Genomic DNA, 16,039 nt, shown 5'->3' with positions numbered 1-16,039 from the left:
TCAGAACATCTCCCTTTGGTATGTTTTAGTCACATAGATAACAGAATTAAATAATAAACTATGAGTTAACAACGTAGTTTAAAATTTCTGATTCTCTCTCTCCTCTCTTTGGATTTTTATTTTGTTCCTGAAATTACCAACAAAATTACAGGTAAAGTCTTTTATCTATAAATGTTCAAACTAATTGATCTCCAGTTTTTTAAGATAGAATCTGAATGCATGCCATAAAAAAATCCCTATTTGGAAACAAAGTAATACTGCACTTTTCACCTGCAGGGAATGAAAGGTGTGAAGATGCTTCTTGCAAAAATGAGACAAACTGTGAATGACGAAGTCCACCTCAGTCCTGAGAACATTCTGTGAATGTCATGGGCAGCATAGGATCATCCTGACTCTTGTGCTGTTTACTGTAACACTTTTACAAAATATAATCTAGTTCACACCTCCAAAGGAAATCTTAATTTTACAAGTCTATTCATTCTCCTTTAATTCAAGGGGAAGTTAGTTTCCTTGAGTTACTCAGAGCAGCATCTACAAAATAATGAAGAATGATGTTAATATTCAAGTGACTTTTCAGGCCAAAAATGTTGTCTGTGCTATGATTTCTAACACTGATAATAAAGTACAAGATGCAATCAGTTAATCTGGGGGAAAATGTGATTCATTACAACATATAGTTGGCTTAGGAAGTATTCCAAATGTTAGCATCTTAGATTTTATGTTATTCTAATAGGCATAATTTTTAATGTTGTAAAGTGCAATGTTTCTTTGTATATCTGTTTGATACTTTTCTTTCCTGGTTAGTGCTTTTTCTGCCCTGTATAAAAATGAAATTGTTATCATGAAGGGTAGGAGCTCCTTCCTTCTCTCTGCTGCATAGAATTCCATTGTGTAAATGTACCACAGTTTTTCAATCCACTCATTCACTGATGGGCACTTAGGCTGCTTCCAGCACTTGGCTATTGTAAATTGTGCTGCTATGAACATTGGGGTGCATAGGTTCTTTTGGGTTGGTGTTTCACGGCTCTTAGGGTATAATCCCAGCAGTGGGATTGCCAGGTCAAAAGCCAGTTCCAGTTTTAGTTTTTGAGGGAGGGGAGAGGGTGATAATGGTGGAAAGAAGGGGAAGGCACCAGACAAAGAACATGTATGAAGGACCCATGCACATGGACAACAGGGTGGGAATTGACTGTGGGAGCAAGTCATGCATGGGCAAGGCAGGGGAGAGCAACTGGGGAAAATTGGGACAACTGTAATAGAAAGACAATAAAAAAACATTGTTAACCACTCAGCCATGAAGATATTGTCCTGTGTTTGCTTCCAATTAAGCAAAAAAGGAAAAAGGACTCATGGATGTGGACAACAGTGTGGTAATTGACGGGGGTGGAGCGAGGGGGAAATAAAAGGGATAAATGGTAATGGGAAAAATACAATAAAAAATAATTATTGCTCCTGGGGATAAAAAAGAAACTTTATGATTCTACCTTTTAATGTTTAGGTCTATGATCCAATCCAAATTAATTTTTGTATATGGAGTAGTGAGGTGGAGGGATGAAGGTTCATTTCTTCCCCATATAGATATACAGTTGGACCAGTACCATTTGATAAAACAACATTCCTTTCTCCATTCAGTTGACTTGGCACCTTGATTGAACGTTAATTGGTTATGTGTACATGGGTCTACTGAGCTCTGTTTTTCTATACCACACTCTATTTACTGTAACAGCCTTATAGCAGGGGTGTCAAACTCATTCCCACTGGGGGCCACATCAGCCTCATCGTTGCCTTCAAAGGGCCAAATGTAGAGCTCCTTGCCCCTAGTTAAGGAGTAGTTACATGTATACGGTCCTAAAATTATTTCGGCCCTTTGAAGGCAACCATGAGGCTGATGTGGCCCCTGGTGAAAAGGGGTTTGACACCCCTGCCTTATAGGGTCTTGAGATCAGGGTATGTAAGTCTTTCAAATTTTTGAGATTCTATTCCAGATTCTTTGCCTTTCTGTATACATTTTAGAATAAACTTGTCTTTACCACCCTCCCCCTGCCCCCAAAGGACCTGCTGAGATTTTGGTTGCATTAACTCTACAGGTCAATTTGGGGACAATGGACTTCTTAACAACGCTGATATTTCCAATTCTTAAACATGATATATATTGCTCCCTTTCTTAGGTCATTATAAATGTTTCTCAGCAATGACTCATGGTTGTCAGTATAGAAGCCTCAGACATTTATTGTTAAATCTATTTCTATTTATTATATGTTTTATATTACCAATGTAAATGGTGGTATTTTTTTAATTTCATTTTAAATTCTCTGTTGCTAAGATATAGAATTACAATTTCTTTTGTATAATGACTTTGTATACTATGGCCTAATAAAATTCACTTATTACTGCTAGTACTTTTTGTGTACAGATCCCTAACGGTTTTGTACATACACATGTTCTCCTGACATGACAATGTTGTGTCTTCTTTTCTAATCTTTTTGTTTATCTCTTTATTTTGAGTGATGGCAATGGCTAGGATTTCCAGCAAAAATGTTGAATACAAATGGTGAGAATAAATATCCTTGCTTTGTTATCAATCTTAGGGGGAAAGCTTTCAATATTTCACCATTAGATATGATGTTAGCTGTAGTTTTTCACAATAGTACATTATCGGATTGAGGAAATTCCCTTTATTTACAGTTTGGTGAGAGTTTTTATCATGAATGAGTATAGAGTCTTGTCAAGTACTTCTCTGCATCTATTGAAATGATTACAAAAATTTCCCCTTAATTATGTTAATATGGTGAATTACACTGAATTTTAAGTGTGTGATACAAGTATTTAAAGCTATCCATTTCCCACCCTCTTTGGCTGCAGCTGCAAATTTTGATACATTGCATTTTTATCCAACTTGAAATAATTCTAATTTCTCTTGTGCTTTTTCTTCTTTGTCCCACATGTTGTTTAGATTTGTAACATTTAATAACCAAATATTTATGGATGATTGATTTCTAATATAATACCTTTAAGACTTTATATGATTCCAATCTTTTGAAATTTTCTTGAGACTTACTTTATGACCTAGCATATGCTGTATCTTGGTGAATGTTTTATGGATACTTAAAAGTAATGGTGTATTCTGCAGTTGTTGGGTTTTTAAATGAATGTTACTTAGTTCAGATTGTTGACATATCACATTCTTCTGGTTACTAATTATATAAATAATTCCATAATTCAATCATTATCTAAATAATTCAACAATTAGTGCAGAAAACATTTGAAAGGTGACTCAGGTCTAGAATACCAAAAAAACAACCAAACAAGAAGTGACTCTATCTGTGGGGTTCCCATGTAACCCAATATTTACATTGAGCCCTATCATCCTTTGATTTTATTTTATACCATTAAATGAAATTTGGAATGAAATAAGTTACTCCTGCTCTACTAGATTTATCTAAACACAATGTACATTACCTGGAATTTAAATACAAGTCCAAATTAGAAATTCAAAGGAAATACATACATATAGAAATAATAATCTTGTTCACAAACAAGTCTGGTTTCTTTTTTGTGCTGCCTTTTCATAGATAGCTCAGTATCACTCAGGGAGAAAATTTACAACGATATGGGCCTATATGCAGGAATTTTATGTACAAAGGTTTGAATTAATAGAACGGAACACTAGGTACGTTTTCATTGCTGCATACTACCTTCACACATTAAATCTTGGGCACAGACGCAGAGAAGTATGTGTGTGTAGCAGAAACCTACCATAAGAAAAGAACATGTTCTGTGAACTGAGTAAAAACACACTGGTAAAGCATTCTCGGGTAGTAAAGCTGGTACCTTAAAAGTATTTTTATCAATTTTAGTTCTGAAGGATCTCTTATAAGACACCACACGATCATGGTATCGCCCCTGCCAGATCAAGTCAAGGAACATGTATAAAGGACCCAAGGACAAAGACAACAAGGGGGAATACTGGATGTGGTGGGTGGGGCAGGGGAGAGTAATGGGGAGGACATGGGGATAACTGTAATTATACAACAATAAAAATATTGAAATAAAAATAAAGACACCATAGTATCTGAAACTCTTTCAAACCTACCAACCTTGTAGGGAAAAGTTTAACATGTTTATTAAATCCTAGTTAATGTAATATGCTTGCAGCTTTATTTCTAAGTGCAAAGAGGTTTTTGCGGGGAAAGGCAGAAAACTATACTTGAACAACAATAAAATAAAAAAAGAGGTTCTTACCCTATGCCAATTTCATATTTGGTAAAGCTTTAAAACTTTTAGCCTTTAAATAAATAGTATACAGTCTGTTCATATTATACCTGTAACTCTGGCATTCCGAAACCTATAGTCACCAACTGAAATCTGCAAACTGTTCCCTGGAATCAGGCATTTTTTTCTTCTGTTTAGATTTTTCACCAACCTAAATAATAAATGAATTAGTAGCCAACAATGATGACATACGCTAATAAAAAACAAGGACATTGCATTGCAGCTCAAATTTTCACAAAGCTATTGCATGTATTCAAAGACACTGTTCTTAAGTCTTTTGAGTAACCTACAAAGGATTGAGGTTTCCAGCAAAAATGGTTATTATTTTAATGACACATCATTAATTTTCACCCTTGTGTGTACACTCTTCCATCTTTAGGGTCAGAGTACATGGTCAATATAGAATTTCAGTAAAATTATTAAAACAATGAAATAATAATTTCATATAAAATTTCCAAGATTTGTGGAAGCTTCATTTAGTCCTCTTCCAAACAATATTCCTTCCTGCTTTGGGTTCTCTAAAATTAAACAGTACATTTGGCAGAACCATCTTTGCAATTGGTGCTACATGAAGTCAAATGCAGAAGGATAGGATAAGACAAAAAAAGTCAGTGATTTGAATTGATAAAGAGAAGTGTGACTATGTTGTAAAGGAGCAAGGCATGGTCCCTGGCACACAGTAGGCATTCGTTAAAGATGTGATGATTTAATGAATGACTTAAATTACCACATGTAATGCAATCTGTAGCCATTACAAAGCCAGATGTATCAGCTGGAATGTTTGAGCCAAAGACAAACCACAGAAGAGCATGCAGACTCACAGCATTTCATTCTTTCAAAGCATTTTTCACTCACCGAAGGTTAACATTCCTTTCAGTGAGCTATAAAGGCATGGCTGAAGCAATGAAAATGAAACACTGATAAGAAATGTGATATTTCTGCTTCTTGAGACTGTATAACAAAGATACAAGTAAAGCAGAATGTTTCATTAGATATCCATGTGCCCCAGGTGGAGGTCATCACAGGCATGGAGAACACACCTACCATTGACCCTCAACATCCTCATGGAGAAGCTGAATGACATCTCCATTTCTAATCAGGAGGTCTTCTGAGCCTCTATTCCTGCAATCTGCTAGGGCTTTATATTTGTCTGGAGGCTGTAAGGTTGTTTTGAAAAATTACATTATAAACTTGATTGCAAAACTACTTGCACAACTGCATGCTCTCTGACAAAGAATTCACGTGGTACTTCAATGGCAAATGTGGTAGCTGCAGCAGCTTTGCAGGAACAAACAAACATGAAGCAGTTTGTGATGGGAAAAAAAGCAGAACATGTGTTTATTTAACCTGAAGAACTCACTTTAATTTGCAAAAAGAGAATTACACCATGAACTACACAGAAAATAACAGAGCTACACAGAACCAATTTAAGTTACATGAATCAAAAGCATAAATCCAGAAAAAAACAAATGTAAAATAATTTTAAATACTATCATTTGTAATCTACTCTGATGAAAAATTTATCTTGGCACATACAAAATGCAATGGCTCTAAACAAAGATTTACTAATGCCCCCCAAAGGATTTCTGGTCTTTCTACTGTTTGGCACAGGTGAAAATAATGGGCACAACATCTCTGGGTCCAACAAAAGCAAGTTAAATGTTGTACTTTACTTGGCCCTAACCTTTTGCAGCTATAATTTTAACTTAATTCATCAATAAGCTAAAAAACACAAGGCACACCAATTGCATTTAGTTACAAAGTAGATAGAGAAAAAATAATAAATCTCATGTCCAAAAGTAGTTGGAGATGTTTCCAGCACGATATCTGACACATTGAATACATAATTTCAAAAAGTAAAAGTACCATAATTAAATTTTTTAATGAAAGAGAAATAATTATGTGATGTCAATTCTTTACATTTCCAAAGGAATTAACCTAAAAAGAATATCCGTGTCGCTCACGCTGAATGTCTTTTGAGCAGTACTTTTATCAAATGGGCTGAGGAGCAGGCAGGAAAGAGCTACTTGCCATTTAACATAGTAGCTTCATCATAATAGGAGAGTCATCCCCAACAGCCTCTATGAGGTAAGCAGCACCCATTATTTCTGACTTTTGATTTCATAGAGTAAGGCTAAAAGAGCAATTCATTGCAGCCCATTTTGCTGGGGAGCTGTCTTTCTTTTTTTGTATGCATGTGATTGGTTTTTCTGGTATGTGTTCCTTAGTAACACACCTTGGGGAACTATTGGGAGAATAAAGGAAAACTAATAGGTGTTTCTACATTCCCATTCCCTATGATTAAAGCACTAATCAGTTTTGCATATTTGCTTTATTTTCTGACACCATAACTGGGCAAATGCTCACTGAAGATTTTGTCAGTTCTTGACAATCCCCTCATAGAGCACCTACAGTAAACATTTAAACCCCAAATGGCTTCACCTGATTTTTCACTCACATCTGAACTGCCATCCTCAGACAGTATTAATTTAAAAAGTGAAAGTTCTTTTTAGTATTAGTCTAAACCAGTGGTTCTCAGTCTAGGAGGCAGAGCTTTGGGGGTTCCCAAGACCCTTCCAAGGGTCTGCAAGGTCAAACCTCTATGAAGACATTATTTGCTTTTTCACTCTTATCCTCTCATAGGTATACAGTGGGGTTTTCTAGGGGCTGCTGATGTGTGAGAGCACACAGACTGAATGCAACAGTGGGGTAAAGCGACTCGCAAAAATATTTGAAATACTACTCTTCTCACTAAATGTTGTGTTTTGAATATGTAAATATGGAATTAAAATGTTATTTATAGGAACTTCCTATGGGTCAGTACTATTTAAAGATAATGAATAAATAACTTTATATTTACCAGTTTTAATTTATAATATGGTAAATATCAACACATGTAAACAAGAGCTCTTTGGGATTCTCAATGAAGTTTAAGAACGGAAAAGGCATACAACTGTAATTGAATAACAATAAAAATTAAAAAAAAAAAAAAGAACGTAAAGGGTCCCTGCATTAAAAACTCTGCTGCTGGTCTAGACAATTAACACTGTACAAACCTCTTAGCAGCACTGAGCCTCAGTTTCCCCCTCCGTGCATTGGAGGTAATAAAGGCCTGCTCTTCCTCTCAATAATTCTATGAATATTAAATGGGAAATTATATTATAAACTGTAAACTACCATACAACTCTGTTTATGGTCATTGTATTATTAGTAGAAAGAACACTCTGGTTCTTTTTTAAAGAAACCATTCAGGTTGATGCTCTGCAGCTTTGTGGTTCTCCATGCCATCATTCCCTCACCCCAATATGAAAACTGCCAAATTGACGTCGGTGCTCTGAAGGGCACCAAGGAGCAGTCCGGTACAATGCACCATTCCTACCCTCCAAGCTGGTGACTTCAGAAAATTGAAGATACACCCTAAAAAGTCTAAATCCCCTCTAATAACCCAACAAGATCCTACCAATATTGCAAACTACTTCTATAAAACACTTAACTTTTACCCTAAAGCAACCTCCTTTAGTTTTATGGGGTAACCCCTTGCTCTAATATGCTGAGATTTACTATCATTAGTACATTTTCTGATAGCCCACTAAACCCTGTTCCCCAGATGTTATTAGAGTTTTTAATGTGTAACATTTATTTCCTGTATTTTCCAATCTAGAATCTAAATTGATTTTTAAAGTATTAATTGACTTTCCATTGTTCTTTGACTTTGTTTCATGTGCCTTGATTGAAAACACAGCAGTGAAGCTCAACGAAAGACAACACTGGTCAATGTATAGAGACTTGGAATGATCGACTCTTCATCTCATCAGCTTCAGTAGGAACTCCACGTATAGCTCTAATAAGTTGAATGTTCACACCTGTTTCCAATCTTTGGTCTGCCATATACCTAACGACCTCAAGGATACTGACAGAAGACTGCCCCTATGCACTTCACCTATTTCATCAGTAAAATTGCCTCAAGAGTTTCCATTTATTTATTTTAATATGTCATTACTAACCATTAGGGGTCTTTCTTCTTCATTGTCAACATAGGAAGAGTAGAAATAGTCGTTTGACCATGTCTCAGGTCCTTCAGAGATTTCTGCAGTCCAAACGATAAGAAAAACATGGAGGGTGGCAGTTACTTAATGGTACTGGTCCACCACAAGGAGAGAAGTACACTTACAGCAATAATCAAGGCTATAGTGATCCAAGAATAGCATCTCCCTATAATAGAACCTACAATTACACTGTACTGTTTTAGAATTGCTGATATTTCAGAAAGGGCCTGGAATGTCATATACTTCTTTTATTTATTAGGACAGTTTCAAATTGGGGTTTGTGGGAGAGTTATTAAAAATAATAAGTTAAATAACATTCCAAAGAATAGTTACCCCTTCTTACAGAAAATAATCTCTTCCAATTTTTTTCTATAGCATTTTATTGGCCTATTCAACTAGCACCTATAACATTCTATTTATTAATATTATTTTTGACTTGTCTTATCTCTCTTATTAGGCAGAGGCCATGTGTTATACATTGCATGTGTCATAAGAACCTTGAATCTAAGAGGTGCTTCATTAATAAAATATTTTGAACTGACATGAATTAAACAACCAATATTGGCAGAGAATTAATAGACTCTCAACTTGGCCACACTAAACACTAAACCATTCATGAAACCTTGGAACAGTTATGTCACCTTTTTCTGATTTGGTTTCCACACCTATCACATGATGGCACTGCTACTAGTCTCCCTCCTGACTTCTCTGGGAACCACAGCATAGATGACCTGACGGAAGTGATGTTTAAACTGACAACTGAAAGTTGAGCAGCACTATCATTACTTGTTTTTAAAGACCATCACATTTAAGTAGTGAATTTCACACACTCTGTTAGGCATTTCTCCAGGAAGTCTCTGCTGTTGATCCCAGAGTGGTTTAGGCAACCCTGCGGGATGCTTCTGCAGTACCTTGTACTTCTCTGTTAAAATAATCATCACATTTCATTTTCATTGCTTGTTGAGTTATCTATGTTCCTAGCTTTGTGGGGATGGCAGCTGAGTGCATCTCGTTTTTAAAGATTTTATTTATTGATTTTGAGAGTAAGGGGAAGGGAGGGAAAAATAGAGAAACATCGACTGGATGCCTGTCATACATGCCCTGACCGGGGATTGAACCTGCAACCCAGGCATGTGCTCTGACTGGGAATCGAAGTGGTGACCTTTTGCTTTGCAGGATGATGCCCAACCAACTGAGCCATATTGGTCAGGGCCTGACAGCATCTTAATTACACTGTATAGCCAGGGCTTTGCACAATTCCTGAAATACAGGCTGTGTTATATTTGTTTGAGATAAACAATTTTTGAAACCAGTTTAAATGAAACAATTTGCATTAAAAACTATTCCAGCTGTAAATGACCCTTTTCTATTCATTAAACCTATGGTGAGTAAAGTGTGCATTCCTTTAAGCCAGTATGTGTTTTATTCATCCCTGTATCCTATGTAGAAGGCGTCCCAGACTTGAAAACACAACAGAACAATTGACACGGAGATCTTATTAAATGATAGATGGCTTCGACTCACTCCCAGAGTTTCTGATTCAGAAGGTCTAGGAAAGAGCCAGAGAATTCACCATCTTTACACATTCACAGGGGATGCTGATGCTACTAGTGCAGGAACTGCACTAGGAGAACCACTGCTCTGCAGTGTCCACCAGCATCTTGCATATGCGAGACATATGAGCCTTATAAAAATGGGTGAATTTTGCTTTCTTTATATAAAGATAAAGGACAGGTAGATTTTCCAAATTAACAATGGGAGAAGAGAATTTGCATGGCTGTGCATCTGACCTTTGGATAACCATGACACATACCTGTACTGGCTTCTGCCTGAACGGCCGGGACTGCCTTACAGACCCCCACCACAGTGCTGGTGTGCTCTGGTTCAGTTTGCTGGGGGCCTATTAAAGCACCCTGCTGTCCTCTGAAATAGTAAATATGCAAAACTAAGTAAGCTTTTGTACAGTCCAAGAGTAATGAGAAATTCAAAATTTTTTTTTCTACTGATACCATGTGTCAACACCATACCCTGAGAACCCATTCAAACAGAGCTAACTCCCCCTTACTGTGTGGTAATAGTTCATAATATAGGAAAGCTTAATTCCTAGGATCCAAGCCAGCAGGGCTTCTCTTTAAGATGCAAGGAAAAAATTAATCCCTCACAATCTAGTGCAGGTATAAGTTTTAAAATTCCAACAGCATATTAAACTGTATATTTGAAATTTGCTAAGAGATAGATCTTAAATGTTCTCACCACACACACATACACACACACCCAACGATAACTATACGAGGCGATGGATGTGTTAATTACCTTAACTATGGTGAATATTTCACAATGTATATGTAGTTTAAGTCCTCAAGTTGTACTCTTCAAATATATAAAATTTTAAGTGTCAACTATAATTTAACAATGTTGGAAAAATATAAACAGCAAAAAATCCCTGTTACTCTGTGAAATGTTAGCTTTAATTAATTAAATAAGATATATGTAAATGATGATGAAACTTTAAACTGATTAATACTGTTGAGTTCTATCAGCTACTATGAAGTCAAATACTACATGAAATCTAAAGATTTTACTTCTATAATAAATGACAAATGATTATTATGAAGATAAAGACTTCTTTTTAAAAAAATGTTATTTATTTATTTTTACAGGGGAGAAAGGAGGGAGAAAGAGAGAGAGAGAAACATCCATGTGTGGTTGCTTCTTGCACTCCCCCTACTGGGGACCTGGCCCACAACCCAGGCATGTGCCCTGACTGGGAATCAAACCGGCAACTGGTTTGCAGGCTGGTGCTCAATCCCCTGAGCCACACCAGCCAGGGCTGAAGATAAAGACTTCTAATGTGACTTTTAATTGTTCTCCTAAAGCTCCAGATGTTCTTAATTTCTACCTTTTCCTCCAGTTCACAGGGGAGTGGGGAGGGGATAGTGGGGAGAGGGGTGTATAGGAGCTACTATAAAGGACAGAAGGACAAAATCAAGGGGGAGGGTAGAGGTGGGGGAGGGAGGTGGGACTGGCTGGGGTGGGGTGGAGGGAAGGGGAGAAAATGCAGACAATTGTAACTGAATAAAAATAAATTAATTAATTTAAAAAAAAAAAAAGCTCTAGATGAACCAACATACTTTTGCACCTGATTTTAGCTACCTCTGAAAGATGATATAGAACTAAGAGAAAAAGAGTATTTTCAGTAAGTCATTTAATGATCCCTCTATCAGACTGAGGATACATGGTAAATTTGTGTGCCAAAGCTCTGGAATCAGTGTGGTGAATCCTTCTGCATATCTGCAAATGTTCTATGGAAACTCCACCCTTCAGGATTCCTAGTGGCAGAATACAAGGACCACATCTCTACACCAGAGCTCATCAGTGCTATCTTTTTCGACTGCTACCTTCCTCAAAGACTTTATTGTTGTGTCCAGGCAGAGTTCCTTCCGAGGATCAGTACCTCATCTCTAACTACTTGACTGGTGGCCAAGTCACCAGCAAGTGGTCTCCATCAAGGGACCACAAAGCTATGGGCCAGTAGAAGCCGCCAGTCCTTCACCACTCTTACAACTCTCTTTCTCCAAGGAGATAGAAGGTGACCAAAAATATGTTGAAGAGAAATCCATGAGTGCAGCCACTTTTTGGTAAGCCTACACGCCAAATCCCCCTGCCCCCTAACATACTGAGAACAAAGCATCTGAAATCATGTTTAGCCCAAACTATTGAATTATTTTTAACATCAAGGGGAACGACTGTATAACTATTAAGGAGTATCAGTTTCCAAGTATAAGGATAGAGCTGAGAAAATGATGTGTTTATGGAATTTGATGAATTATTGCTAAAAGGGCAGGTAATTTTTATCTGGGATGGTTTACTAATAGTGCTTCATGTTACACAGGGAAAACAGAAGCTTGTGGGAGTGGTGGTTCTTACAGTGAGGAGAGGGGATTACAGGAACTTCTATAAAGGACACATGGACAAAATCAAGGGGGAGGGTGGAAGTGGGGAAGGGACGGGGGTTTGGCTGGGGTGGGGTGGAGGGATGGGGAGAAAAGCCACACAACTGTAATTGAATAACAATAAAAAATTAAAATTAAAAAAAAAAGAAAATTAAAACAAAAACAAACAAACAAAAAAGAATAATCACTTACTCATCATTCTGCTGAGAAGAGAGCTGGCCATCTTCGGGTAACTGATTGTACTGGTCTTGTTTAACTGTGGAAGAAGAGAAAGTTATATAAGCATCATTTAGAAGCCACACTTCTTCCTTCCTTGGAAACCAATGACTTTCACATGTGCATGCACACCACCCCTTCCCGTAAGAGTTAACCTACATAGACTTGAAATAACCAGAGGGAAAGCCAATCTGAATTTGGAATATGAAAAAGGACCAAGTAATAGAATATTTCATTCAAGGAATGCAACTGTATTACTGGAACCCCAGTCCAACATGATGAAGCGCTGATAATACCTGAGGCCCTGAACAGTTGCCTCATGGGAAAGACTCAGAATTGACACAGTCTGCTTGGAATATTATTTCACTGCTGTTTCTCAAGCACTACAGTTCGTTTTCTAGTGGAAAGTTCATTCTCCAAAATAGCTTATACAACCCCATGAGTCTTCATCTCCTACTAATTAGTTTAACCAACGCTTTCACTGTAAATAGTATAAAGTAAATATCAGCCCCATTGCCTGTAATAAAATCTGACTCAATGAACTATTACAGTACTGGTTCTGAAAAATGCATGCTTAAATGTACCTGTCGTAAGTTCTTGTTGCTTCAACAAAATACTTCTTATTTCTTTTAACCATATCATCTTCATATCTATGTTCGAAGCCTAAAGATTTTTAAAAGGGGGAAGAAGAAGACATGTTTCCTTTAAAAAGCCAATGTAATTTGGTGTATCAAACATAAACCTGAACCTGAATCCTGAACCAACATATTCAAGTTCTAACATTTTGATTCTTTGGACTTCTGAGAAGCAAGTAAGTAACCATCAAATTAGATGAAATAATAGTCAAAATCATTTTGAGCCCTGGCTGGTGTAGCTCAGGGGAATGAGTGCCAGCCTGTGAGCCAAAAGGTCGCTGGTTCAGTTCCCAGTTGGAGCACACGCCTGGGTTGTGGGCCAGGTCCTCAGTTGGGGGGCGTACCAAAGACAACCGATCGATGTATCTCTTACACAATGATGTTTCTTTCCCTCTCTTTCTCCCTCCCTTCCCCCCTTTCTAAAAAAGTAAATAAATGAAATCTTAAAAAAAACATTTTGAAATTGCCCTTAAATAATAGCACTCACAGGAAATGTGAAATATAATCTCACTTACTTTTCTTTGTGTGATTGTTCTTTTAAAAATATAAATGTTTTTTGCCCTGGCTGGTGTGGCTCAGTGAATTGAGTGCTGGCCTACAAACCAAAGGGTCGCCAGTTTGATTCCCAGTCAGGGCACATGCCTGGGTTGTGGGTCAGGTCCCCGGTAGTGGGTGCTCAAGAGGCAACCACACGTGGATGTTTTTCTCCCTCTCTTTCTCCCTCCCTTCCCCTCTCTCTAGAAATAAATGAAATCTTTAAAATAAAATATAATAAAAATATGAATGTTTTTACATTTAATTTCAGTAAAATAAAACAAGTTCTACTGTTTCTGAAAAGACAATCTATTGCAGAGTAATCTTGATGGTGACAGCATACAAGCTTCCTTAAATAGCTTTCCATTACTTCCAAGATAAGTTTGTTAAAAGATAGCAGGAACCCTGGCCAGGTGGTTCAGTAGGTTAGAGCATCATCCTGTACACCAAAAGGTTGTAGGTTCGATTCCAAGTCAGGGCACATACCTAGGTTGCAGGTTCAATCCCTGGTCCAGGCACATATAAGAGGCAACCAATCAATGTTTCTCTCTCACATTGATATCACATTGATACTTTCTCTCTTTTTCTGTCTCCCTCTCCCTCTCTCTCTCTCTCTCCCCCCTCCCTCTCATATCAATAAATATATCCTTGGGTGAGGATGAAAAAAATATATATAGCAGGAAGTCTTATATCTCAATCAAACCAAGAAAACATTTTATGGATTGTAATCACCTAGTACAGAATTGAAACAAAGAAAAAACAACACTGGGCACTTTCAACAGATAGCAGCATATGCACCCATGACAAGTCCTGATACAAATATTGAAATGAAAACATCCTCTTGAAATGTTCTCATTCCTCTCCCCTTCCCTCAAACAGGCTGGACCTTACAGCACATCTGGCCAGGGCTTTAACTATAGGCTTCAGAAACAATGATCAAGTCTGAATCATCACATTGCCGTGTCTTATAATCAGGTGCTCTCCAAATGTCAAGCACAAGAGGAACTCAGAACTATTATCAATTTGTAACCCTAGAATCTTGATGGGGACAGAGAAGCCCCTGCCAAGCTTTTGGCTATCAGCTATAATTCATAAATCTCCTAGTAAGGCTGTAAAAACTTAAAGCCTTAGAAAGCACCATAGGTGCATCTCAATTTTAAAAAGTCACTGAAAAAGTGTTTGACTACATCACAAAAAATAATAATGAAACAATATGTAAGTGACCTACATGAGAGGAATGAGAAGTTTTGTAATATAACTACAGTAATTTTTAAATGACCAACCTGGACAATATAAATTTCTTCTTTCCCACCATACCAGATTTCAAACTTGCGGTTATCTCCTTTTACATGTTCGGTGATTCCAACTTCATCCATCTATAATATATAAGTCAAAATTTTCATGAGCACTTTATTTTGAATATGAAATGACATTAAACCTACCCCCATTATATTCTAAATGAAATAGAATGTCTTACTTGGGAAAAATACACATTTTATATTCAAAGAATATGAAATAATATTTTGATCACAGACATGAGTATTTAAATGTTTTCACTGAATTATGCATTTATAGTACAGATTACGTGCTCCATCCCAGTGATTAAAACAAAGGTTATCAATGTGAATATCCAAGTAGTCCATCTAAGATTGAATTATGTTATAAAGTAACTGTACACTCTGAAAATAAATTATTGCATCAAAAACAGAAGTAAAAGTAATCAAACATCAGTGCAAAAGGTCACCTAAAATAATTTAAATAGTTTTTAATAATCATTTGCAAGATAAATTAGTCTTATAGATTAATACTTATCTGTACAGAAACCCTACAAGTTACAAAGATCTAATTTATATGGGGAAGGAAAAAATCAGCCAGGTACACAAGGATCCCCCCTATTTCCACCAGTCTCTCAGCATCTCCAGAAGACAAATAATCTGTCATGGGAGGATGATGTCTTCTTGTAGCCACTGAAAGTTTTATATACAATATCCCTTCCTTACCACAGGTTTTCTTCTCCTCCCTATGATTGCGCAAAGCAGAACCTCTTCCATTTTCATTCATTCTGTGCTACTATAGCATGCTTAACTCCATTTTGAGCAATTTTACAACACACATTCTCCTTTACTCCCCTTCTGCCTTCTCCTTTTTTGTTCAATTCCTGCCTAATTATCTAAAGGAATATGTCACTCTCTGTTCCATTTATGAGCCCCAGAAATGGCCCAAATTAGGGGTGATAAGCATTAAAAGTAGTGCTAGTGAGACCCTCATATCAAGGAAAAGAAAAGGGATGACTAAGAAATAAAATGGGACCTATAAATGCAAGAGCCTGTGACATCTACCCTGAACGTTGTCAGAAATTACTTTCCAAATGCCCCCAAACATC

General features: G+C 36.9%; 1 protein-coding gene across 1 annotated transcript in view; it reads right to left on the bottom strand.

Annotated features, from left to right (window-relative positions):
- Positions 1-311: 311 nt before the first annotated feature.
- Positions 312-16,039, bottom strand: part of MCF2 (MCF.2 cell line derived transforming sequence) — a 71,343-nt gene continuing 55,615 nt past the window's right edge. Inside the window, exons 20-27 of the mRNA XM_053917264.1 lie at positions 14,940-15,032; positions 13,072-13,150; positions 12,464-12,527; positions 10,134-10,241; positions 8,277-8,373; positions 5,317-5,429; positions 4,323-4,423; positions 312-531 (exon numbers count right to left, since the gene is read on the bottom strand). Of these exons, the coding sequence (XP_053773239.1) occupies positions 491-531; positions 4,323-4,423; positions 5,317-5,429; positions 8,277-8,373; positions 10,134-10,241; positions 12,464-12,527; positions 13,072-13,150; positions 14,940-15,032 (696 nt within the window). The 3' untranslated portion in view covers positions 312-490. The remainder of the gene's footprint in view (positions 532-4,322; positions 4,424-5,316; positions 5,430-8,276; positions 8,374-10,133; positions 10,242-12,463; positions 12,528-13,071; positions 13,151-14,939; positions 15,033-16,039) is intronic.

Source organism: Desmodus rotundus, chromosome X (assembly GCF_022682495.2).
Source record: "Desmodus rotundus isolate HL8 chromosome X, HLdesRot8A.1, whole genome shotgun sequence".
Lineage (NCBI taxonomy): Eukaryota > Metazoa > Chordata > Mammalia > Chiroptera > Phyllostomidae > Desmodus > Desmodus rotundus.
Note: the sequence above shows the minus strand (reverse complement) of the source record. Positions and strands in the feature narration are given on the sequence as shown.